This window comes from Crocodylus siamensis, chromosome 3 (genome assembly GCF_052110815.1).
Source record: "Crocodylus siamensis isolate JL-2025a chromosome 3, ASM5211081v1, whole genome shotgun sequence".
In the NCBI taxonomy this organism is placed as follows: Eukaryota; Metazoa; Chordata; order Crocodylia; family Crocodylidae; genus Crocodylus; species Crocodylus siamensis.
Window position 1 is genome coordinate 116,884,520 of NC_143397.1, and position 26,367 is coordinate 116,910,886.

A 26,367-nucleotide genomic window follows, 5' to 3' on the forward strand; every position below is an offset into this window, starting at 1 on the left:
TGGCATTTGTCCCTAGCTGCCAAAGCTTCACATCCTTGGGCTAGATCTGGTCTGTGCGGTATAGGTTGCTGACCTCTTGGCTAAGTTGTTGACTCTAGGGACAGTGCCTGATTTACCACACTAAGGGATGTATGCATCAGTTGTAGACCAGCACTGATGGGTGTATTGGTTGCAGGCTGTAGCATGCTGGTAACTTCCTGTGAGTGGTAATTTTAGTGAATTGCAATTTTAGTTCTGTCTTGGGCAGATACCTATCCAAGCATTGTTATTGTCATTATTGTTGTAATATGTGCAGCACTTCTGTGCTGCAGAGAAGCTAAATAACTTGCCCAAGATACAGCAAGATATTTGTGGCAGAGCAAAGTTGAAACAGGTTTACCTTTAGCCTAGGCTAGTGCTGTAGCCACTGGGCACACCTTTTGTAGTACAGTACTTTGTAGGATGCTAACAAGGGGTACGGACAGACATCCGTTTGAGGTGCTCTCAAATCCTCTGGAATTTGGAGTGCCTTTGGAAGCCCCTTCCCTCACTTCCCGAGTGCTGCAGAGTTACTGTGAAAGCGTGCAGTGGCGGGGGCAGTACTCTTCCGCCAAGGGGCTTGGCCTCTGGCTTCTGGAGGTTCCCATGGGGAGCTGAGCATATAGGAGAGCACTCGGTGCGCTATCCTGTTCTCCTTTACTTTTCCCCTTGGACTGTGGGATGCCAGAGGGCCTCTGGAGGGTGCAGATGTTTCAGGATGTGGTTAAAAAAAATTTTCCCCTTTTCTTTTTAATTGTGATTTTTTTTTTTAAAAACGATTTCAACTGTTTTTGAACCCTTTATTGGGAGTGAATGTCTGCACGCTTGCTATTTGTATCACTTCTGAGGTACTTGAAATACTTCCAAAAAGAATGTCTGCCTGTGGCCAAGGCTTTCTGCTCCACCCCCCTAAATAAATATCTGGGTGGAGAAAATGCAGCCCATTTGAACGCTACAGAGGAGCTCAGGCTCTGTGGGAGATTCGCTGACAGTGGTTATGTCACTCACACTGAGGTTCCTGCTGAGCATGAGCTTGTTCATAGTAATATAGGTCTTCCCTCAAAGGACAAGGTGAATTATTACAAGGTGGTACATTCATTGTCCCTTGTGCCCTGATGAGCATGAGCATTCAGGATGTGAGAAATTGCTTGCCTAATTTTTGCAAGCCACTTTTAAATTAGTGTTGTCTTGAAACTGAAATGGGGGAGGATATAATTAAGTGGCCCCTCATGGCAGCTGATGGCTGCGGTTGGTTGAGCAGCAGTGGTTTTTTGGGTGAGTTGAATTTCATGATCCACTTTGTTTGTTTTTTCTTTGGCAGCAGCAAACATTGCAGCCTTTCTGCACTGAAACACTACCGTTTGCAGAAGATATTTGTGTGCGCATTGCCTTTGGTTATTTTTTCCCCAAGTAGCTCTCCTAGAAGCACAGAAAACGCAATCCTTTTAGTTTGCCATCAGAACTCGGTGAGTCCAGCAGTGCTTGGTTGGGAAAGGGGGTTTCCCCTGTCTGAAACACTACTGGAAGTTGACAGACAGCAAATTGTCTTAGAGAAATGAGAGCACTAGACCATTCAAGGGCATGGATCCCTTTATCTTTGCATCCACCCCATCACGCAGCCCACCTGCCTTCCCATCTGCAAGTCTGCATTCTCTGTAGCAGCCCCTGCAATTGCTATGTTTGAAGCTGATTTATTGTGAGTTTAGCTGTCCCTTTTTTGTGGGCTTCAGTAGCTCAAAATATGGAACCGACCAAATCTCTTCAGACCACAAATGAACATTTCTTGAACCACCAGTGGTCTTTGGACCACAGGCAGCCCACAGTTGACCTCAGCCAGCTTGTGGTACAATGAGTGAATGAAATTCTTATTGGGTAACCTAGGATGGAAAGCTATCTCTGGAAGATAAACTCTGAGGCCTGATTTCAAAAAGCAGTGATAAACTAGAGGATTCTCTGGTTTCTACACTCAACCGTGAGTTCATGTGCAGAGGGCAGTCGGTCATGTCATCTCTCCCAACTTCTTCCCCACAATCCTTAGGGAGCGTGTCACTTCTCCATGTGTTTACCTGGGTAATAATATAGGCCATATCTATACTTCCCCTACTCTGCTGTCAGAAGTTCTGGTGGCAGAAGCCATCACCTCCGTTCAGACCTGCATGTTCCTAGCAGCTCTCTGTAGCTCTGTTCGATGACTGCCAGTAGAACATAAGGTGGGAGGGAATATAAAGTGGGGAGTAAGCTGGGGTGGAAGGTGCAAGCTGCTGAAGGGTGCAACCTGCTAGCAGAAGTGTCAGCACATGGCTTCTGCCAGCTGTTGAACATCAGCAGCAGACGCCTTCTCTGTTCAGCATAGGTATGCAGTACATTAGCTGAGAGAAGAAGGATGGTGCCGCCACGGAGGGGCTTTGAGAGTGTGCTGCTCTCAGAATTGTGCTGGTAGAACCGCAGCGTAGACTGGGGCTTAGATTGTAAATTGCTGCTGTTAGAGATCCATTATCTGTCCTGTCTGTTGAGCGCTATGGCTGCATAGTGACTGTTAAAAGGTTAAACAGGCTTCATTGAGGCTTGGGCTCTGGGAAGCCTAGCCTGCGTGTGAACCTGATCGAGCCAAAGTTCATGAAAAACACTGTCTGCACAGAGATATCTTCATCCCTCCACAAATACTTGGGTCTTTAAATTATGTTCTAGGTATCTTGATCCTCTGACTTGCTGGCTGCATACATTCAAAGATCTTTTCCTTTTAAGCCCCCTTCCCCCTCCCCCGACTAATTTGGCTAGAAAGTCCATGGCAAATAATTGGTCTTGAACACTTGTCTGTAAGCAATAGTTTCTTTTCTGTGTTAACTGCTAGACTTTTACCAGAGGGCCGTGGCCCTGCCTGTCCTTTGTGAAAGGCTTGCAGTTTGCAGCATCTGTGGGAGCCTATTCAGATGACACTGGCTGTCTGGGAGAAAGTGATCTTTATCATGGGAAGGTCTGTATGAAGTTACCCATTCTTTGCAGCCTCTGAAGTGGGTTGCTGCAGCTAGCTCACTGTCTCTTGTGCTGCATAAAGATTGCTAAGAAATCTCAGCGTAGTGCTTGCTGCCTCTTGTGGCTTGTGCATGGAGCAGGACACTGATTCTCTCAAGTCTACAGTGGCATCCAGCTCATATCAGAGGGCAGAGCCAGACTTCTCCGTCTCATTTCCTGTGTCTGACGTTGCCGTCTCTTGGCTGCATCCTGGCGGCTGAGATCAGCTTGGCTAGTGGGGAGAGACTGAGGGTGCTAAACTTTATGTCAAAGAGCTGCTGGCAGAAAGAGGCCCCAACTCTTGAATCGGCACCCCCCCATCATTAGTGTCATAGATCAGCGCTTCTCAACCCATGGGTCATGGCCCAAAAGTGGGTTGCAAGAATACATGAAAGGGTTGGGGACAGACTTTAAAAATGGATCAACAAACTTTAAAAATGGATTCTCCTTTAAAGGAGAAAAATGTGGGAAACGGTGGCTTTTCCCTTGCAGGCTGGCAGAGCTCCAGGCTGTGAGGGGATGCTTGGGCCCCTCTTGCCCCACACATGCTCCCGTTCCTACACCACATGTCCACCCTCTCCCCATATACTGGGGGACTGGGGCCTGTGGGTGGGGGTAGTGGGTCGGGAGTAAGGGGGCACTGGTTTGGGACTGGCCATGGACATTTACAAATGGGTCCTGGTACAGAAAAGGTTGGGAAGCACTGCCATAGAGAATTTTCTTGACTGTTGGCTAAGCAGGCTGGGAGGCACGTCCATCTGTGGTTCTCCTTGGTTTTGTGGTGGGTAAGATTCAGAGGCTTTGTGTAAGTAAGCAGCGGGAGAGAGTTTTTTATGGTTCTTGCCCCAAAGAGCATTTTCCCCTCCCTCTGTGCTTGTGTAAAGCCCTGCATGACTGGGCGCCAATCTTTGGTTGAGGCCTCTGGCAGTAATGCAGTTGACATAATTTCTCATGTTGGCATCATTTCCATTACGGATGTGTGTGTGAAATGAGTTTGGTCATTTAATGATAGGCGTACTTTCTTTAAATTAATGCAGTGCACTATACAAGAGTAAGCTTTTTTGGAAAACCCTTTATTTCCCTTTTCGGTTTTAATTTGAAAAAGGACTCACGTAGTGTCTGGTTTTTTTGGTTTTTTTTATTTTTTTTGAAGAAGCTGCTTTAACTGGAAAAATGTGAAACTTATTAGAAACTGAGAGGATTTGCAACTGTCAGCAAGTATAAAAGAAACCATGTGTCGTCTTAGGTCAGCTGCTTTACTGAGGCTGAGAATTTGTAAATTCTAATTTAAGCTGAAATAGTAATACAGTCAGCTGGAGGGGGGCTCTCTGACAGCAGCAGACTGCAGATCTAATTTTAATTATGAAATGCAGCTAAAACGTGTTGCACGGGTGTATTCCCTGTGCTGGAGAAGCTTTTTATTTCAGCAGCCTTTGTATTTGCAAACATCATGCTCTGTGTCTTGCTTCAGACATTGATTTTCAGACAGTGGTGAATAGCAGTGGCCCTCCTAGTACCCCAACAGTCTGATTGTTCTTCTGTGTTGGAAAGGGGTGGTGGAATCTCAGGGTCTCCTCCAGGGGCACGTTCCTTGCTTTCTGGGGCCAGGATTGTTACAAATCCTTGTGACTGATCCTGCAAACAGATGCCTCTTGTGTGGATCTCTGCTTCTGTAGGAATCCCACAGCGGTTTGGGACAGAGGGGCCTGCACACGTAACTTAGCAGTTAGTACATGCAGATCTGTTATGTAGCCCTGGACTCTGCTCATATGGCTTTTGATTTGTATCTCAGAAAAGGTGGTCTTGTGATAAAGCAAGTTCATCATTTTAGTCTCTTCGGTAACACATGGTATCTTGTCAACTAGAACAACCTTACCATAGTGTTTAATACAAATCAGCATTTGATCTTATCCTGTTTGACAGCATTTTAGATGTATAATTTTCCTCCTAATGTTTTTGGCAAATGGGGAAAGAGAAATACCAAATAAAACACATTATCTGCATTAGGCTATTTTTCTATTTCGTGTCATTTCAGTGCAGTTATTTTTAAAAAAGGCAACGATTACTGTGTCAGCATCTGGACTAGGGGAACAGCAGGGAGCCTAAGATACTATCCATCAGCTCGTGACAAGGCTGCATCAGGAAAGTAAATGGATGGTAGTTCAGCTGCAGGGCTTTTACAGATAAACCTGCCCTTGTTACCAGGAGAAATTATTGCTGCATGATGCACATTGTTGTCTTTGTGTTAAGCACACACAGCCGCTGACACTGCTCTGACAGTGCTGCTGATTGCAGCTCTTGCATACATTACTGAAGACAGGGAGCATTTTTCATTGAGTTAACTATTATATCCACAATAACAAGCCATTCATTTCAGTTGTTAACTGAAACAAAGGATTACTTTTTCTCCCCTTTATTTTTTCTATCTTAGTTGTTTCCAGTTTAACAAACCCTCACATACCAAATTATAGGTGGAGAAAAGGCACCACTGGTTTATACTTTAAAACTACCAAATCAATAGATTGAAATTCCAAATAATTAACTTGTGACCATAGGACTGAGAGAAGGGAAATGCATTTTTAATATACTCGAGTTAAACCTTTTTCCTTTCTGAATTCACTGTTTTCCTTCCCCCACAAGGCACCTGGAGCTGGAAGCTGTTCACACTAACTCAGTGTAAATATATTCTGTATGGTAGTCAGGTTTCAGGTTATTTGGTATGTTCAGTGAGATGGTTCTCTGAGGTCCCCTAAGCCTTTTTTGGTCCCTAGCTCCCAGTTGAAGGGGGACTTCCAGTGGACTTCAGTGTAGATGGTACAGAGTCCAGCTGCTCTTACTATGCCTGTGCTCTGACTCTGACCCAGCTAGGCACTTTTCAATATAGGATGTGAGGAGTCCTGTTCACTCCTGCAGGGCTTCTGCTTCTTAGATTAAACAGGATTTTTTTGTATTTACTTTGTATTCTTCTATTTCTTCTCACCTTTCTCCTCCCTCCTGTCTTGTTCATCTTAGCACAGTATGCTCTTTCACTTCTGATTTTCCCTCCTCTGTTTTTTGGAAAGCCCCTTTTCCTGCTGTGTCACTTCTCTCATTGTTAGATCCCTACCCCCTTGAGCAGATGCTATCTTGTGTGCCACCCTTGCTCATGCTGCCACGTGGTCCCCCATTGACCTCCTGGGTTCTGTTCCCTTCATTACTTATATAGAGTGTTTTTTACTGGGAGTAAAATTCAGACTTCTGGGTCCATCTAATGCTGGCACCCTTTAAAAAGACCGAAGCCAGCTTCTATTTCACTTTGGAATGGGAGAAGCTAGAGCCACAAGGGCTGACAGTGTCTAGGCCAAAATAACACTTAGGGAGAAAAGATTTTGGAGTGGGCTTGTTTATTCATAATCTCTGCCTCTGCTGCCCAGCGCTGGTCTGGTGGGAGGGTATCTGTACTTGGTAGCCAGGGGAATGGAGGTAAGGTGGAGGCTATTCCAGAATCCTTGCTTGCCATCTTGGTGCTGTCTGGATGCCTCCCTATCACTTTCCTCTGGTCTGGGAGCTTGTTTTCCTGCCTCTAAGGCAGTGGTCTCCAAAGTAGGGTGCATGCACCCCAGGGAGTATGCAAGATGATCCATTGGGGTGCGGGAAGAAAATATTAGAACTTTTATTTATATGTATATTTATATAAATATACACACATTGGGGGTGCGTGCCCAAAACATTTTTACTGATAGGGGTGCGCGATCAAAAATGTTTGGAGACCACTGCTCTAAGGCTTCAATAAAGGTTTCTCCTCTCCTCTCCTCTCCCCTCCTCTCCTCTCCTCTCCTCTCCTTGTTCCTACTCCACTGCATGCTTCAGAGGAGTGCTCGTGCTGGCATTTGCTGTGATTGCCTTCTTTTCCTCTGCAAGGACCTTTCCAGATCTCCTTGGGCCATGCTTTCTGGGTGCTAACATGTTTTTGTCAGGTCATGCCCATCCCTTCTTTTCAGACCAGTCTTGCTTTCTGGTCTTCAAGTCCCTCTTCCATGGCTGCCTCAGTCTGTTCTTCACTGCTGACATGCACTGCTCCACTACTTGCCCCTGCCCAACCTTATTCTCAGTGTTAAAACTATTGGGACATGCAAGGTGTAGGCCTGATGTGATGTGGCTTGCCTTACCTCTTGCTTTTTTCCCCTAGGCATTCCTTCCCTCAAGCCTTCCTTGTTTTCAGTGTCATGCCAGTACAGAGGGTGGTGTGCCATTTTTGTGGGGAGTTTGTTCCTCTTCCTCTATTTCTGTAAAGCCTTGTGCAGAGTTACTGCACTAGAGACTTGAAAGCAATGGTGCCAGCAGCTGGCTTACAGCAAAGCAAATGTACACCAGGGGTGGGGCAATTATTTGGGCCCGAGGGCCACAAAGAGTTTTGATGAGCTGTTGCTGGCTGTTCAGTTCCCCCACCTCCTCTCCCCCTGCAACAACTCACCCCAACTCCCTATGGGGCTGTGGGCTGGCAGGGAGCAGTTTTCAGAAGTGGGAGGGGTGGGAGAGTCTGGGATTACATGCCCCTGCCCTCTAGAGTGTGGTGTGTGGGGGGGGGAACATGTTTATGTCTTAGAGTGGGGGGCTGCCTGGGTGCTAGGTCCCTGAAGCCTGCTGTGGGTGAAGAGAGGGAGGTGGGCAGGGGGCTCGTACATCATAGTTCACCTGGGCAGCACAGTCTGTGCTGCCCCTGTGGTGCTCTGCATGGGGCCAAGTCCCACCTGTTCACCCTAGAGCAGCCTGCACCACACTCCCGTGGCCCAGCTGAGAGGTGCTCTGCATCTCCCACTTCTGGTGGTGGCTCCTGCTCCTGGTTTTGCCCCTGCAGCACTGCACCACACTGCTCTGGGCAAGCAGCAGCTTCAGTAAGGCTCCTGCCCCAGTTCACAGGGTTCTGGTTTCAGCTACTGGCAGGGCAGCCAGGACCTGAAGCTGGAGTCCCAGCACTGTGGCAGGAGCTACCCAGCTGAAGTTGCTTGCTTGCTCACCTGGAAGGACATGGTGCCATTCAGTGCCATGGGGCAAGAGCAGCTTCTGGCAGGCTGCTCCCCATGCGGCTGCAGCCGGCTGGGTGTTGCTCTGCACCCCTCACCTCCTAGAGCAGCTCCTCTTCTCGTTGCACTGTTTCCAGCAGGTGTGTGAGGCCCCAGCTCCAGATTCTGGCTGCTGGAGCCCTGTGCCCTGGGGTAGGAGCTGCCTGGCTGAAACTGCTGCCCAGAGTGGCCTGGTATGCCGTGGCAGGGGCAAGATCAGAAGCCACCGCTGGAAGTGGGGGGTACAGAGCAGCATCCTGTTGCAGCTGCACTGGGAACAGCCCATCCAGAAGCTGTGTGCAGGCTGGGACTCTGGACTGGGGAAGCCTGGTGCAGGCAGGCTGCCTTGGCATGAACAGGCAGGACATGGCCCCATGCGGAGTGCCACAGGGGCAGCTGCAGGCCAGATCCAGTCACCTGGCAGATTGGATCCGGCTCATGGGCCGTATTTTGCCCAGCCTTGATGTACACAATATTCAACAAAGTATGCAAAAAAGAAATCCATATGTTAAAAATATACGAAATGATAGAAGCTTCCTGCACAACGTGAATGCAAGCCTTTAATAAATTGGCATATTGCTGTAAACCATGCTAATTGCTTAAATCCCAGTAATTTGCCAGAGTTTAACTATTACAGATATGGCCATGTGCCCTATAGTGATCTGTTTAGAGGGCAGCATAACTATGGAAAAGTCTGTGGTTGTCTGAGCGTATCCATGCATTTATATCTCAGTTTAAGTAGAGCACTTATTCATGTGACAAATATAACGCATGTGCTTTAAGTGCTTTGCTGAATTAGGGACTTGGCCTCCTTTGCTAAAAAAAGGGACTAGCTATATAGTCCCTTGCTTTTGCTCTTACGCTCGCTTTCCTTCCCCCACCCAGTGCTTTTTAGTTTAGATGTTGTGCCTTCCACTACTTGCTGCTACTTTAGATTCCCTGAGTTCTAACTTGCCAACCTCAAAGGTTTCTCCAAAAAGTATAACTTTCCTCATTTCAGGTCCTGATAGCGGATGACTACTCTGATCCTTTTGATGCCAAGAGTGAACTGAACAAAGCAGGGAAAGGAGAGAACACGGGCTACATGGAACCGTATGAAGCTCAGAGAATAATGACTGGTAAGAATATGGGGCTCTATGCAGCCATAAATGCAGTTGAGATTTGACATGAAGTGTTTTATGCACATCTTCAGCCTGGTCATGCCAGTGCCCTTTTGGTACCTCGGACCACACTTTTCAAGGTAGTCAGATGGTCATCAATAGAGGTGAACCAATACATTGGTCCAAAATTGGATCGGTACCAATATAAAGAAAATTTGCTGCATCGGAAATCGGCCCAATGGGGCTGATAATCTGGCTGATTAATGCCCGTGCTGCACGCAGCTGCAGCGCAGCGTGCAGGCAGCTAGGAGCAGAGCCAGCAGCTTGGAGAGCTGCCCGTAGCTGGTAAGTCCATTGTGGTGGAAGGAAGGGGAGAGAGAAGGGGTGTGGTAGGGGCAGATCAACACCCCACCCTGCAGTGAAGGGGCAGGAGCAGGGGTAAGTGCTGTGGGGCAGGGCATGGGACAAAGCCATGGCTGGGGGCTTCCGCTGCTGCTTGCACCCCAGGGGGGCGTGTGCATATTGGATCTGCGTAGGGTGCGCGGGCTGCCGCTGTGAGCTGGAGCCAGGCTGTGTGGGGCCCTTCTTGGTGGGGGCTGGGCTTGGAACAGCTGACAGCAGCACTGGGAGGGGCTGCAGCCACCCCAAATTTTGTCATAGCCCAGTTTCCAACGCTGCTGCTGTGCACCTGCGTGGCACAGCTCTGGCTTGATCCCCGGCCCCACCCATGCACTGGGAAGAGCTGGGACTGTGGTGGGTGGGCGTGTAGCAGTGGTGCTGGGAGCCAGGCTGTGATGAAATTTGGGGTGGCTGCAGCCCTCTCCCAGCAGTGTTGTTGCTTGCTCTGTGCCCAGCCCCCGCCAAGAAGAGCCTAGTGCAGCTTGGCCCCAGCCCACAAGCACCCCACCCCCCAGGGGTGCAAGAAACAGCAGGAGCCACGCACCCCCCATGAGCCGTGGCTTTGTCCCTCTCCCTGCTCTGGCTGGGCAGCACCTGCCCCTGCCCCCTCCCTCACTGTGAGGGGGGCCTTGATCTGCTCTCCATGACCCTTTCTGTCCCCCCCTCCCCCAACAGAGTTACCAGCTGGATGCAGCTGTATTGGAATTGGATTGGTATTGGCTGATATGCCTCCTTAAATATCGACTATCGGTATTGGCACCCAAAATCTCTATTGGTGTACCCCTAGTCATCATTGTAACTAAGATGCCTAGGAAGGTTTCCTGCCAGGACTATTTTTGAAAGTTTATAGAGGAGCCAGTGGAATTTCCACTTATATCATTGGGTCAGGCCTAGATGGGTTTTTATAACCTCAAGGGAGATTACACAGTGGGAGAAGTGGAAACCACAGGGATGCAGTGGTTCTATTTTCATGCAGATGTCCTCCTCCTTTTTCCCTCCCTTCTTTGTATAAAGCATATGTGAAGAGAGGCACAGAAAATGACCCACAGAAAGCGTTGTTTGTAAGCAGCCTCCTAGGGAGGTGTCATTGGGCCTTTGTTTTTTATTGTTGTGAACCTATTCATTCCTTTTAAGAGGATTTTTAGCTGGGATGGTTTGAATGAGTTCTGCGTTCTTACACAAGTGAGAAAAGCATGTGTTTTTTTTTTTTCTAGTGTAAATGTTATAGTGTATCCCTGGCTTGGCCTTTGTCTATGGTTCTTTAAGATTTTCTTCACAAATATGTATTCATGTTCTAAATACAAACACTTGTGTGAAGGGAGAAGACATACAAAACCTGATCTTAATGAGCTTCTGGGGATTTGCTGTCAGATTCAAGTGGGAAAGATTTCTATGGTATCCTTGGTCAAAACAGCTTGGAATGTGACGGGCCAGTTTGTGTATGTTGGAATAAAGCTGTTCTTTGGAGTCCAAGCAGCATGTTAAAGGCATTTGCAAATGTGAAATCTAATCCTGCACAATGAAGTTCTAAGTGCTACTCTCTATTCCCTTTAGACTTATTGGGAATAGAAGATACTCATGTCCCATGGGAGTTGCTCAGTCTCTTTCTGGATTGGACTTTCACTTGTTGCCAGGTACCCATGGGCCAATCTAGTTCTCCTACAAGCCAGTGGGAGTTGAGCATCTTTCCATTGACTTGACTGGGAGCAGATTATGTCCCTTAGTATCTATGTGAAGAGTTTCTTGATGTCTTATTGTGAGATGAAAGCCAAAAGGCTTTTTGTATTTGGAAGGCTTTAGAGATTTAGTTTTGGATTCCTGTGCGAGTGTGGCAGGAACCTGTAATTTAGATTATGTAACTACTCTGCAGTAGCAATTTTAAATAACAAATTCTTACTGAGATCTTAGTCTTGTTCTTGACATACATGTTCAGCATTTTGAATTTCTCCGTAAAGTTACGTTGACTGACAAGTAAAGAGCCTGTTATAGTGGACATGCATCAATATGATTGCAGTGGCTCTGGTAAACGTTCTTTAAGAGAGAGTGTTCTCATCATATTCAAGCATCATTTAATTTCAGACAGGGAAAATCTGCAAACAGCAGCAAAATAATCTTTTGTTTTCTTTACTTCTTCCAGACACCTTTGTGAATTTCTGCCAAGTACCAGAATTGAACTCCTTGATTCATAAAACATTTAAAAATAGTTTAAGATGCAAACAAAAATACAAGGTTCACAGATGAAACTCTAATATTAGGTGTGTTTCCCATTTCTGTGAAAGACAGGCATGCAACAGAAAGAGTGCTTGTAATTTCTCTGTACCGAGCTATTGTTAAGCAAGATTTTGTTCTAATGGCTTATGTACACAATACCTGATTTGAAATCATCAGGGCATTTCCATGGGCTCACCAGGCTGTCCATGTGGAGCAACTTGCAAGCACTTGCACTGTAGCAGCAATTAAGTTAAAACAAGAAACATCAAAGTCAGTAACTTGGTTGACAGATTGACTAGTCTCCAAAAAAAAGTGTGAGGTGTTTTTTGTTATTGTTATTGCAGTTTAGCTGTCTACCAGAATACGACCTTTTGCAAGGGTCTCCGAAGGCTTGTTGAAGGAGAAAATCCATTCTCAGTCTGGGCTGTAGGGCTGGTGCCGGGGTGGATGTAACAAGACCCACCACATTTTAGAGCACAGTTGCCTTTGCTTCTGGCAGCAGCTAATGATCTGTCCCAGTTGGTTAGATCAAATGCACAAATGGTTATGGGCTGACTACAGGGAATACTTACCAAAGTGTCTGACTTAGCCCCTGGGATGCTATGGGTCTTATTGTGCTTGCTCTCTTTCACTCATGCTCTCTCTCCCTGGAATGGGACCATGAATGATATCAGTTACTTAGAAAACCTGCATTCCTTTGCCCTTGACAGTTTGACTAGGCTTTACTTTCTAAAGTGTAATTTTATAATGGAGCATAAAGCCTTGATCTTGATTGTGGCCTTTGGGAGCTACTGCAAAGCAAACAATGAATTATGGGAGACGCGAGTGACAACAAATCAGGTGGCCCTGTAATTTTCACTTGCAGCCGGACATAAAATCCCTTTGTTGCACACTTGGGTGATTAAAGTCATTGTCCAAACTTTGCCCAAGAAAGAAGCAGTTCTCTTTTTTCTTCCATTCCCCCCTCCCCCCCCATATTTTGTGGACTTTTTAATATAAAAAATGCCATAGAAGAAACCTTTACAAATATTTCTGCGTTGAAACATTACCTTGTTTGTGTAGGCAACGAACCATGGTTTCCACTCAGTTTAGACTCCGTGCACATATACATGTTTGCATTTCTTTCCCTGATAACACTTCAAACATAAAGCAATTTTCATTTCTAAAAACCAAATGGGTCTTATTTGGAATTACTGTTTTGAGCTGCAGTGAAGATTAGCCAGTGGAACTGTTTGTATCCATTAGTTACTTGGTGAATCAACCTCTCTCATGTTTTCATGTGCCTGTTTTTCAGCTAAGACTTAAACAATCATTCTTATCAATGATCCTATGGGGTTTTGACTAGAAATTCATGTTCTTTCCATTAAAAGCTGCAGCCCACTGCCTGTTTGAATGAATAAATATGATAGCTACTTTATCCACGACATAGTTTTGCTTTTATCCCTGGTTACGGGGTGGAAATAATGTAGGGAAGGAGGAAAATAAATGACAATGTTTTCATTTATGTTTGTAGAATTAGCTAGCCTGCTGTTTAATTATGACACTGAATTTGTTAGGCAATTGCCTTGATATGATTATTTAATGTATTGAACAGCAAGAGCAGGACATAACAATTTAACTGAATCTTTGGTTGTCTTATGGTCTGATGATTTTTTTTTTTGTTAGGGCTGAACAAAAATCTCCTTCAGCAGCAAGGCCTTCAACATATACTCAGCAATCCTCTTCCTGCTCAATTTATGCATTCACTTATTCTAGACTGGCTCCCAGTTCCCCAGGGATGCACGATTTAATGGATTTGGTGCTCTGAAGGCACTCCTAATGCATTTCCTAGGGCTGTAACAATAAGATGCAGGCTCAGACACTGCCATGGGATCTGTGCCTAACACTTTGGGGGGGATTAGCACAGTCATAAAAGGGAAGAATTACAAAGTGTTTACTAAAAGTCCAGATGTAAAATTACCATGTCCCTTGTTAACAGTAGTCCTTTGAAGCATTGCTGGTCTGTGGTCACCCCTATCTGTGTCAGCGAACAGCTTCTAAAGAGAAGATAAAGATACAACTTAGTCATATAATCACAGAAAATTAGGGTTGGAAGGGACCTCAGAAGATCATCTAGTCCAACTCCCTGTTCAAAGCAGGATCATCCCCAACTAGATCATCCCAGGTCTTTGTCTACCTGGGTTTTAAAAACCTCCAGGGTTGAAGAGTCCACAACCTCTGGGTATCCTGTTCCAGTATTTTACTACCTACCTAGTGAGAGAGTTTTTCCTAATATCCAACCTAAACGTTCCTCACTACAGCTTGAGACCATTCTTCCTTGTTCTGTCATCTCCCACCACTGAGAACAGTCTAGCTTCATCCTCTTTGGAACCCCCCTTCAAGTAGTTGAAGGCTGCTATTAAATCCCCCCTCAGTCTTCTCTTGTCCAGACCAAATAAGCCCAGTTCCCTTGGTCTTTTCTCATAAGCCATGTGCCCCAGCCTGATTTTTTTTTTTTGTTGCCCTCCACTGGACTCTCTCCAATTTGTCCACATCCTTTCTGTAGTGTGTGGGGGAGTGGGTGTGGGCAATATGGGACATGGTACTCTAGATGTGGTCTCACCAATGCCAAATAGAGGGGAACAATCACTTCCCTTGGCCTGCTGGCAACACTCCTACTAATGCAGCTCAGTATGTTGTTAGCCTTCTTTGCAACAAGGGCATACTGTTGGCTCGTATTCAGTTTATTGTCCACTGTAACCCCCAGGTCCTTTTATGCAGAGCTGCTGTTTAACCAGTCAGTCCCCAGCCTCTACCAGTGCATGGGATTATTCTGTCCTTTGTACAGGACTTTGCACTTTTCTTTATTGAACCTCACAAGATTTCTTTTGGTCCAATCCTCCAATCTGCTGAGGTCACTCTGAATCCTAACCCCTACCCTCCAGCGTATCTACTACTCTCCCCAGCTTGGTGTCATCTGCAGACTTACTGAAGGTGCACTCTGTGCCATCTTCCAGGTCATTGACAAAGATATTGAACAAAACCGGCTCCAGGACCGACCCCTGGGGCACTCCACTTCCTACCAGCTGCCAACTAGACATGGAGCGATTGACTACTACTCCTAAGCCCAGTGATCCACCTTACAGCCCATTCATCCAACTTGTGCTTCCTTTGCTTGCTTGCAAGAATGTTTTAGGAGACCATACTGAAAGTCTTGCTAAAGTCAAGGTACACCACATCCACTTATCTCCCCACATCCACAGGGTCAGTCACCTAATCATAAAAGGCAATCAGGTTTGTCAGGTGTGACTTGCCCTTGGTGAATTCCTTAGATAGTAAGATTCAGCCTTGCATTGGAATTAGCGTGGGGATGAACCACTGAGGAAATCTGCTCTGTCCTGCTTTATGCTTTCCTGGGCTATAACAAACTGCATGTTCTCTAACAGGCACAGATCTGTTCCTCAGAGTAGTATAGGTATAGACCCGAGTGTGGAGGGGGCAGGCTGTGTCTCTGCCGTGTCCCCACCTCGTTTGTATGCTGTGTATCCTCAAGCCCAGAGGGAGCAGCTGTAACAGTGCCTGGAGGACATGGGGCTATAATTGTGTTGTGCCTCTCTGTGATGTGCCCATCTGATGGGGGAGGTTCCTTTTTTCTCCTTCATAAGGAGCTGCATATCTCAAACTCAACTGCAGTGGTGCATGATTTATTATAGAAAACTTCAAATTGTAATTAAGGAAAAGCTGGAGGGTGGGGAGGCGGAGGCAGAGGCAGGAAGAGGTGGGGAGCAATCTGAGGGCTCAGTCCTTTAGAGACCTGGAGTTTTGGGACTCTTCCTCTGATGAGGGTTTCCAGGGTTGTAGCTAAGAAATTCCAAGAAAAATGCTAGTTTTTGGTAGAAGGTCTTGGAAAAAATTGGTAAAGCCACTTGTGCCAGTTGTTCCAGGGCAGAGCTGGAGAGTACCAGTGTGATGGAGAGGCCCTGGTATAGCTCTGTGTCTGTAGAGCGCTGCCTAGTCTGAGACCAGCGGCAAGTTGGGGGAGAGAAGCTAGTGAAGGGCTTGCTTCCTTGCTGATACTGAGTTTCTTTTTGGGTGGATCCTGCTCTGTGGCTCCATACTTCATATCAGCTTGTGGTTTGGAGGTACCTAGTACACTGTCAAGCTCCCCTTCAAATCCCCATAGAAGGGCAAACCCCCTCCCTCACCCCTGCACCATCTGAGAGATCTTTTTGGTAGGGGAAGGGGTTGTGTCCTCCTTGGCCAGGACCGGAATGCCTCTCTCTGCTTTACTTCTGTCCTGGCCAGTGTAAGTGGGACATTCCTGCCCTTTTGCTTTTCTTAGCTTCCTTTTTTTGCCCAAGAGCCCCTCACCCATGCGCAGGCCCAGTGTTCCTCTTTGCTGCCTCCTACTTCTTGCAGCTTTGCTAAGAAGCAGTGGAGTGAAGAGGATGTGTTTGTATTCACTCAGTGGCTCTAGAGAGGTAACCTCAGTCCTGGGGCTGCTTGTGTGCAGATCAGGAAGGCAGCGCTTCATCACCTGGGTCATATCCTGAGGGCTTTCTTTACATCCATGCCTGCCAGGCAGCTGCAGGTATTCAAAGTTGAGGCTCCTGCAGGAGCAAGAGCTGAGGCTTGCCTGTGAGGGGACTGGAAAGAGAAGTGCCATGTCAGGCATTAGTTTTTATAGCTATATGTGCTGAAACCACTTTCTGTTACTCTGTCCCTTTTAGGCAGGAGGTGATTGCTCGCTGATGTCACCCTGCTTGGTGAGGAGCATCCTTCCTTTTTAAAACATGCATCAGACCCATGCTGCAGCATCCCATCATTCTCCATAGTGCTAAGGAAGAAGGATGTTTTTTAGAAGCCTCCTGATGCCTCCTCTGAGGCACCACAACTCCTCCAGACAGCTCTGCATTATGAGAGGAATTGACTGAGCCCTCAAACTGCATGAGTCTCTTCTGAACAATTGAGCAAAGTCCTCTATCAGTAGATGGCTTTTGTCTGCCAAACTGTAGACCAGTGATTCTCAGACAGGACGATGCAACAGCCTAGGATGCTGTGAGCTCCTTTTAGGGGTACCTGCCCACTGACACTGCCAAGTGGAGCTGCCCCATCATGCCTCTGTTTCTGGGAGATGTCCAGGGCTGATCTGGAAAGCAGCTGTGGCAGGAGGGGACACCCAGCTGTGGCCTGGCCTGGCCTGGCCGGACAGGAAGGGCTATCATGAGGCTGCTGCTGCTGGGTCACTCGAGAACCCAGGTGGGCAATGCCACTGCCGTGGACAGGATCTAGTAAATGCCATACTTGTCTCTCTGATTCCCGCAGACAAGGGGCAATCCCTGGGGTTTCTGTATTGAGGCAAAGGCAGGGGGACACATCTGCCTTGTGTAGGGAAAAGGAGCGGCTCCCTGTTCTTGCATCTATAGAAGGTCTCACTAAATTTGGAAGAGTTACAGAGGAGTACCAAGAGGTTGAAAACCATTGCCTTAGAGTATATCAGGTCTTTTCAGAAGAGAGGTCCAGCCTTTGGACTATGGCTCAAACAGTTGAATTAATGCTGCCACACAAGGGTATTATGGAGAGGGCTGCTTATATTGCTTCTTCATTTGTGTAAGTGGATGGTCATTATGAGGCTAATCTAATCCACTCCTGGGGTCTTGGAGCATGGATGTCCAACTATTATCTGTTACACCAGTATCTTTTTTTCCTGGGTGCCAAATTAAATTAGTTTCTTAATTTAAAGTTGTGATTTTGGTTAGTAGGGACCCGACACCACACACAATTGACTAGTAAAAGATCAGTTTGGATGGTGATTAAATGAGATGTAGTCAGTTATGTCCCAAGCTGATCTGTACTGCAAAAGTCTTTCTGAAAGTTGTAGCGAAAAAGCAAAAATATTTCCCTGCACAGAAGCAGAGGCCTCAGTTCCTTCGCTGGCCTGGGCCGCGCAGAGGCAGGGAGGGCACTTGCTATGTTTATTGTATGCACACTGCACTGTCCTGCAGGTTTGGTGTCTGCGCCCCTGGAGGAGGCCTGTCCCCTTTGTGGTTTCAGTCAGCAAACTGAAGGGGGATCAGAGTGGTTTCTTTCATCTTGCATTTAACTCTGAATTTCTGGTCAGCTCTCCCTGCCAGAGATGACCGAACCTTAAGAAAACACTTCTGAAGAATAAGTTTCTTAGCCTGTGTAATAGATGATGTGCTGATGGAGATAAAAACTGTTTGGGAAGGATTTCTCTCTCTTAAACCCGTTATTTAAACCAGGGGCGGGCAAAATAGTTTGCGGGCTGAATTCAGCCTGCCAAGGGATTTTTTTTCTGGCCTGCAGTCAGTTCCCCAGTCCTGTCCAGCTCAGGTGTGAGGGGCTGCCTGGGCTGTGGCACATGCAGACAGTCCTATCACTCCCAGCATGGCCCTGGCCCTGCTTCCCAGCCTGTGTGCCCCTCACCCACCAACAGGGGCGGGATCCACATGGGCCGGGCGCTCGCCCGAGCGGCTCAAATGGGGCTGTGCTGGCAGCATCTGGGAACGAGATGGAAGAGCAGGGCCAGGGAGATGCTGGTGACATGGTGGGGCCAGGACAGAGGCCGGGTTCTGTGGGCAGGGATGTTCAGGGAGTGCATTGCAGCTTGGCCCAGGCCCACACTGTCACCACCCCACGATCTGGGGGTCTCCATGGAGATCGGCTGGGACCTGCATGATTGGGGCACTCAGCCAGATAGCCAGGATGGGGCCATGGGCCAGCAGGGGGTGGGTGCAGGAGCAAGACAGGTGGGCATGGCTAGGGAGACCCCAGGACCTGGGGCCAGTGACAATGCAGGGTTGGGGCAGAGCCATGATCCTGTCCCTGCACACCCCTGCCTGGGGAACCTGTGCCCATCATGGACATGCGGGCAGGGAATGGCTGCTCTGCCCCAGGCCCCAGTCCCACGCTGTAATTGCCCCACGATCCTGGCCTCGCCCACCCGTTCCACTCCTGACACCACTCCCTGCCCACCCACCCATAGCCCATCCCATGTAGGGAGATTGGGTGGGTTGTTGTGAGGGTGCTGACTTGACCTGCAGCAGCTCACCAAAACAGCCTATTTGGTTCATGGGTCCAAATATATACTCACCCCTGGTTTAAACCCAAGTCCTTTCAAGTTACAAGCTGAGCATCAGTCTGTTCAGTCTGTGTGCTTCTTATGGAAACTTGCAGCAAATACAGCCAAAGCAGGGATCAACAGTTTTTTTGGGCTGAGTGCCTGGACTTTGAAGATGTTGGTGAGCTGGGGGTGATTTGCAGGGTAGCCATGAGGGGCCCAGTCCTTACTGTGGCAATGCACCCCTGGCTCCTTCCCCACCATGGTCCCTGAGGCACACGTGCAGCCACTGCCAGCAATGAGTGGGGCTGGGGCTCTGGACCTCGGTGCAGCTCACAGGTACTGCTTGGAGCAGCCTGGGCTTTGGCGAGCCTGCAAGTGGATGCACGGGGGCCCAGAGACCCAGCTCTGCTTGTTGCCAGTGGCGGCTGCAGGTGTGCCTCCAGGAGCACGGTGGAAAAGGGGCTGGGGCATTAAGGCGGGGGAAGTTAAGGAGGGCATCCCCTTCCCCTTGCTCTTCCCTGCTGCAGGCTGGGCACTTACCACATGCGCAGGGTCAGCACAGACCCCACCAGGACCTCCCAGGCCACAACAGGGACAAGGGTTGTAGCCGAGGTCTGTGCTACCTCGTGGCAGTGGCTCGGGGCCTGGCTCCTGGTTTAGTACAGTGGGAGCAAGTGTGGGGGTGGGGGCTGGGGCTGGCAGGATGGTTTGGCCCAGCCCTGTGATGCGTGCGTGCGGGAGAAGGAGCCTCCCAGGACCATCCAGGGCAGCCTGTCCCCACTCACGAGCACCTTTGGCCAGGCTGCCCCACCCCATCCCCAGGGCTGTCTCTCCAAGGGAGCTACACTCTGGAAGGCCACTGTGTGGATGAACTGGGGAGAAGAGATGAAGATGGGGCGACAGAGCCCTCCTGTGTGGGGCCTCTGTGCTCATGCAGCTTCCCCTGCCCTTTGCAGCTGAGTCTGGGGGGATGGGGATGATGATGATGACATGCCCCCTCTTGCCTCCCTGCTCTGCCCCTCTCTGGCCCCTGTGGGGATGCTAGCCTTTGCAGGTGTGCAGCTACCAGCAGTGAAGTGCAGCCCTGGCTCCTTCCCCATGGTGGTCCCCAAAGCATGCAGGGCCACAAGCCAGGCCAGGACTGCAGACCTTGTTGTAGTCACTTGCAGGATCATGGGTGCCTGCCATATCCGGCCTGGGCTCTGGGCAGCTGTTGCTTGCTAAGGAGCCTGGACTGCTCCCAGCTAACGTTGCCTCTAAGCTGCACAGTGTGCATGGCTGTGCAGGTGCGCTCATGCCATGCTGCCAGGTGTGCCTACACGGCCACGCACACCACACAGCTTAGAGGGAAAGCTGCTCCCGGTAGGGCTTACAGTTTCTCTGTCTCCTGCTGGAAGCAGCCCAGGCTCTGTGGCCAGTGGCAGCTGCCCAGAGCCCAGGCCAGGTATGGCATGCTGATCAAAATGGCTTCACATGCCATGCTCCGGCATGCATGCCTGGGGTTGCTGACCTCTGAGCTCAAGTGAGTGTGTTCATTCAATGGTGGTGTTATTTTTTTCCCCTTTTCTAGAGATGAGAAATGATTGCTTTGCCTGGTGCCTTGCTTTCCCCTCCTCCCCCCTCCATATGTGTATGACTGACAAAGGAGTGCTACAGACCGAAGGGCAGAGAATTGAGGAGTCCCTTGATAAACAGCATGTGACGGCTCACTTCTTATAGGCAGGTCAGGGTGGAACTGTGTACCCAGACATGCCTACAGAACAACTGCCAAAGGCTCCTTTTACCCCTGTGAGCGTGCAGTCCCTGTTTGAACTGCAGTCAGTCTGGCCCTTTGTTCACAGTCTGTGGAAGGATGAAGTGATGTTTTCTTTTCTGTTGGGGATCCAAAGCCCATCGACATTGGTGTCCTTCCATTGGCTGCAGTATGTACTAGATCAGGCCCTTAGGCATTGAACTGGAATAATATAGTCGTGAAAGTATGTGAATAAATCATTTGTGGCTGAGTTAGTTTCAGTTTTACTCTAGGGACTGTTCAGCAAATTGTCCGGGTGCATGTAGGGTTATAATAAGAACAGCTGTAATTAATGTGAACATAATGAACTGTACAATGTCTGACTACAGTGGGTTGACCAGAAAGACTTTTTTGTTGTCACAGAACTGGCTCTACATTCCCTATCATGATACTTCCGAAGGCAAGGAACGATTTTTGCGGTCACAGTGCGTCTTTCTGTTATCTCAAGGATTGTACAGAGGTCAAATTGGGATCATTTTTTCAAGTACTGTGTATTTAAAAAAACAAAACAAAAACGATAAGAATCCATTCAGTTATAGTATGCAAAACACAGCGCTAGCCTATGCTCAGACATGTTCCTTCACTCAAAAGATTTCCATCAGCTTTTGAATAGATTTTGCACTAGTATTTTGTCTTTATAGATGAGCCATATATCTTTCCATTCTGCTAGGTAATCTTTTGTTATATTTATGGTTTATCTTTAAGGGAATGTAAAACTACATAGTTATTAAAAATAATGTTTTTGTTTTCCTCATAAGAAGAAATCTTTCCTTCAGATATACTGTGGACACAGAGTAATTTTGTTAGCCCTGCTAGTATTAACAGCAGTGGTATATGCAGTTACCAGCATTTTGGAAGTCCTGGGGATCAGATCCCCCCCCCTGATATTCTCTCTTTGCTATGCTTGTTTAGACTAAGTAGAAGTGCTTTAAAAACAAACCAACCAAACAACCCAATGAAAGGGTATTTAAGAAGTGATGCAGTTTCCTAAGGGATGTGATAAACTCTCTGCCCATTGGAGCCTTTTCATCAAAGGTGGATATCGTTCTCTAAAACATCTTCCTTCATTATCCAGAAACTTTGGGCTTGATGGAGACCCAGACCCATGATGTGTTCTAGCCTGGGTTTATATTGGAGAATAGGCTAGATGGTTGCAATGGTTCCTTGCCTTTTTAAATCTATGGATACTTATTAAACAGAGGAAATCTATTTAGCACTGCTGTTCACAAATGCCAAGTGAGGTAGTTAGCTGTGTTATCCAGAAGTTGGGCATAAGGCAGAAGGCATCTGCATCTTACATGCTAACTTCCATGGCATGTGATGAAGTGAGCTCAGGCTAACAGAAGCTTTATGCAACTTTGATTAGGTTAGTCTGTAAGGTATATCTCTGTCCTGCCTTCAGTTTATGTGCAAGTCTTCCCCTGTATTGGTCTCCTAGGTATATTATGATGGTTGGGGAATGCAAGTGTCATGAGTGGCTGTGGTTGACCATTATTTAGTCTAGGGTTGATGAACCTGGGACAGATCTGCAGGGCCAGCAGCTCCAGCTGCAGGAGGGGTAGGGGTCTGGTGGTGTGGCTGCAGTTCCAGTGGTGTGGGGTCTGGTGGCAGTAGGGTAAGTGGGACTGTGTTAGCCCTTGCTTGTTCTCCTGCTTTCAATGGCTATGTTGACCAGGCCCTGAACTCTGCAGCAGGCTGTGCCCCTCAGCTTGTGCTAGCCTCCCAGTAGCCTGTTTTAGTTTTGCTTTGCTCAACTTCCCAGTGTCCTCCAGAAATTCTCTGTGCAGGATAGAAATGCAGAGTGGTGGAAAAACAACTTCTTGAAGGTGCACTGTCCACCCTGTCCCCTTTTATTCATGGAGTGCAACATCAATACTATTAGCTGCATGGCAATAGTACCTATGCTTGTGTACCATGTGCTGTCTTTATCTAGAATAGGGGTGGGCAATTATTTCAAGCAGAGATGGCTTGGGGTCCCCAGAAATGGCTACGATGACTCTAGGGCTCTTTGATGGTGCCTGCTCTACCCTGCGGGTGCCTTCTGGTATTGCCTGCCTTCTCTTGTTAGTTGAAATAATAAGTTGGGAGGCTGCCCATGAGATTGTGTGGTCACAGTCCTGCTGAACCCCACTAGACCCTGCTGATCTTGGATCCCTTGCTGGGTTTCATTCAAATTCAGTGCCTCTTGAGACACCCTAAGCCATATGGGCTAGACGTGTGGCTCCAAAACTGTCCCTTTACCACGCCCCATGCCTCACAGGTTGTACTTAAATGTTGTCCCTTTTGATGGGTCTGCAGTCTAGCTTGGCCTCCTGTCATCACTGGGCCCTTCACCCCCAGTAGCGGAGCCCTCTGGCGCTGGGGTCCCTTCAGCCCTAATGAGGCAGCCTCATCCCGGTCCACCGGCTTCAAATAACAATGTAAATGCAAGCCCCTGGGCTCTAGCATGACAACAACATTGGAGGTCACACTCTGCCCCTTTAAGGAGGCAAGCTTCTTCCTCAACAATGTGTGCCTCCTAGCCCCAGATACTTCAGGAGCTCCTAGAGCCAATTAGTCTTACCAGCAGCAGAACAGGCAACATAGCATTTCTGCAAGAACTCCTTCCCCCTGGCTGCTGACAGAGAACTAACCCCCTGCCAGCCCCAGCCCTGGGGCTTATATGTGCCCAGGGTCCTGCTTCCTTCTGGTCAGCTGACTGAGTGCAGGTGCCAACTGATACCCTGATTAGCATGCTGCCAAGGCACCCTGCAGCTGTGGAGCCCTGCCTAGCCCTCAGGGCTGCCTACGTAAGCTGCCTCTGCTCTTGAAGGAGTAGACACACCTTAGTGTCCTGTGACAAGGGCTACTTACTGAGTTTTGGCAAGCTGTCCAGGGCTGCATGGTAACTCCACCCCTTGACAGGTGCTCCACCCCCAGTTGCCGTCTTGGGACTGGAACTCCCACCCCTTAGCCCCTGACCTTTGCCACCAGAAATCCCTCCCCTTGCCCCCGGATGTACTCCTTTCAGCAGTCGGTTTTGCCATCTGGAACTAAAAAAATACCAAATTATATTCTAAAAAGCAAACATCTAAAACACTCATTCATTTGATTTCAGAAAATATTTTTGTAGCACATGTTTGTGTGGTATACACAGAGGTGATTGTATATAATAGCCTAAAATGAAGTCTTACTCTTTTATATTGTGGGGTTGGAGGTGGGTATGGGTTTGTGGGGGCTGTGGGTGTGCCTGTTAGGGGGGGGTGTGTGTGGGAGCATTCAGGGGTGTGTGTGTGTGTAGATGTGGGGTGTGGGTAGGTAAGTGTTTGTGGGGTACTTTGTGTGGGGGGGTATGTATAGGTATGGCACCCTACACATGTATGGATGTGTGAGGGAGATGTGGGTGCATGTGTATGGTGGAAGGTTGTGGGACTCGCCCTATGAAACACACACACACACACACACACACACACACACACACACACACACACACACACACACACACACACACACACACACACACACACACACACACACACACTCTCTTCCCATGGGCCTAGTGACATGATGGGCTGAGCAATTTTTGCCTGAGTATATACAGTCTCCATAGCAGTCCTGGCCTGGCTTCTGAGGCAGTATAGGTATCCTGGGCAGCTTATTTATTAGCTTTCATTCATTTCAGCCTTGTGCAAAACTCCTTGCAAGTAGAACTTTTGAACACAAGGGATATTCTTCCATACTGTGGCTTGCAGTATTGTGTGGTATAGAGAAAGGAAGTCTTGCTATAAAAAGCTCTGAATAGAAGTCATAGTAAATATCTACTATAGGTCTCTTCTGCTCTTAGTTGTTGCCAATATGAGGGATTTCTTGATTTGGAAGATGTCTGTGAAGACAATGAAAAGTAGGTTGTCAGAGTTCAGATAGGTAGGAAGTTGGTCCATGTCTTCCTCCCAACAGATTAGTCATAAAGAGGGCCTGCAGTCATCCCACCCTGGGCTTGATCTTGTTAGATCTCATAGTTGAACAGGGTTGGGCTAAGTCAGTCCTGCAGGAAGAGGTGCTGATTCAGTAGGTGGCATGCTTCCCTTTGAGTCAGTACTGAGTCACCACCTAGCATTGTGCTAGGGCTGCCTGAGTTCAATCTGAGCACTTAAAACAGGGATGGGCAATTATTTTGGGTGGAGGGCCGCTTAGCGAGTTTTGGCAAGCTGTCGAGGGCTCCACGGGTAACCCCAGCCCTTGACAGGTGCCCTGCCCCCTGGTTGCGACTGGAAGTCCTACCCGCTAGCCCCTGACCTTTGCCCCCAGAAATCCCTCCCCTTGCACCTGGAAGCACTCCTTCAGAGAAGAGGGTTTGCTATCTTAGAACTGGGAAAAAAAAACAAATTATGTACTAAAAATCAAATGCGCATAATATTATATTTTAATTCAATTAAAAATATATTTTTGTCTTGATACTTTTGTGCTTTATATGTAAAAGTGATTGTATAATAGCTCAAAATGTAGTCTTACTCTTATAGTGTGTGGGGTATGCAGTGGTGTGGGTGGGTGGGTGGATGTGGGGTTTGTGGGGAGTTGTGGATGTGTGTGTATGTGGTGGTTGTGGGATGTGTGATTGTGTCTCGACGAGGGTGTGGCTGTGGGGATTGCAGGAAGGGTTGCAAGGGGAGAGCCAGCTGTCTGAAGCCTCAGGCTGTGCTTGCACTCCGGCCACTTCTGCTGCTGCCAGGAGGCCGGGGGCTGCCGGGGAAGGGCCTGTCAGGCTTGGGGGGCAGTGTGGAGGACTCCTGGAGCCACTGGGGGTGGCAGGAGTCAGTGGGGACGTGGTCCATGTGCGGGAAGCCCAAGGAGGTGGTGTAGAACTTGCATCGTGTGCCTGAGGCTTGGGGCAGCAAGGCCTGGCTGGCTGCCCCCCCTCCCCCCACGGGCAGCCCAGGGGTTGCCACCACCCTGGGGGGATGGCCGAGCCCTGCACCCCTCACCCCGTAGGGGCCCAGTGGCTTGGCAGCAGCTTGCCCCCCACAACCCCAGGATGGGCAGGGAAGCTGTGCCAGGAGCCGGAGCAGAGCCACGACTGCTTCTTTTCCTATGAAAGCTCCTGTGGCCTCCCCAAGCTTCCCGTATGCTGGGTCAGGACCCTGCCAGATCGTGCCACACTCAGCAGCAGTGGGAGGTGACCTGTGCTGCTCCTGGGGCTGGCCAGGAGCTTCCCATGGGCCCCTGGGCTCCTTGCGGCCGCAGGAGCTTCTGGAGCAGAAAAGCAGCTGTGGCTCCGCTCCTGCTCCTGCTCCTGTTGCAGCCTCTCCATCCATACTGGGGCTGGGGAGTGAGCTGCCACTGGGTCCTGGTGGAGCGGGGGGGAGGCCCGGGCCTTCCCCCCGGGGTGGCAGCACCCACAGGATCTTCCTGTGGGGGGCGCAGCTGGCCTGTTGCTGCCCCAAGCCTTAGGCACCAGATGGAAGTGCCACACTGCCTCCCTGGGCCACGTCCCCACCGGGTCATGCCACCCCCAGGAGCCCTAGGTGGCCCCACTGCTGCCCTCAGGGCCGGACATGGGGGTTGGGAGCCAGCGACAGCCAAGCGGTGCCCCGGGGCCAGTGCCAGTCGGGCCTAGAGCAGGGTGGCAGGAGCCCGGGGCGCAGCTGCCTGGGCTCTACGGAGCATGGCCAGGATGCCCCAGTCCCATGGCCAGATGGGGACCAGTGTGCCCCCTGATTCCCTCTTGACTGAGCTTCCCGCTCCGGCACAGGT

The 26,367-nt window shown here is 48.8% G+C and overlaps 1 protein-coding gene across 1 annotated transcript in view; it reads left to right on the forward strand.

Moving 5' to 3' along the window:
- Window positions 1-26,367, forward strand: part of SHB (SH2 domain containing adaptor protein B) — a 169,874-nt gene that overhangs the window by 45,952 nt on the left and 97,555 nt on the right. The window contains exon 2 of the mRNA XM_090039082.1: window positions 9,073-9,190. Coding sequence (XP_089895208.1) covers window positions 9,073-9,190 — 118 coding nt within the window. The remainder of the gene's footprint in view (window positions 1-9,072; window positions 9,191-26,367) is intronic.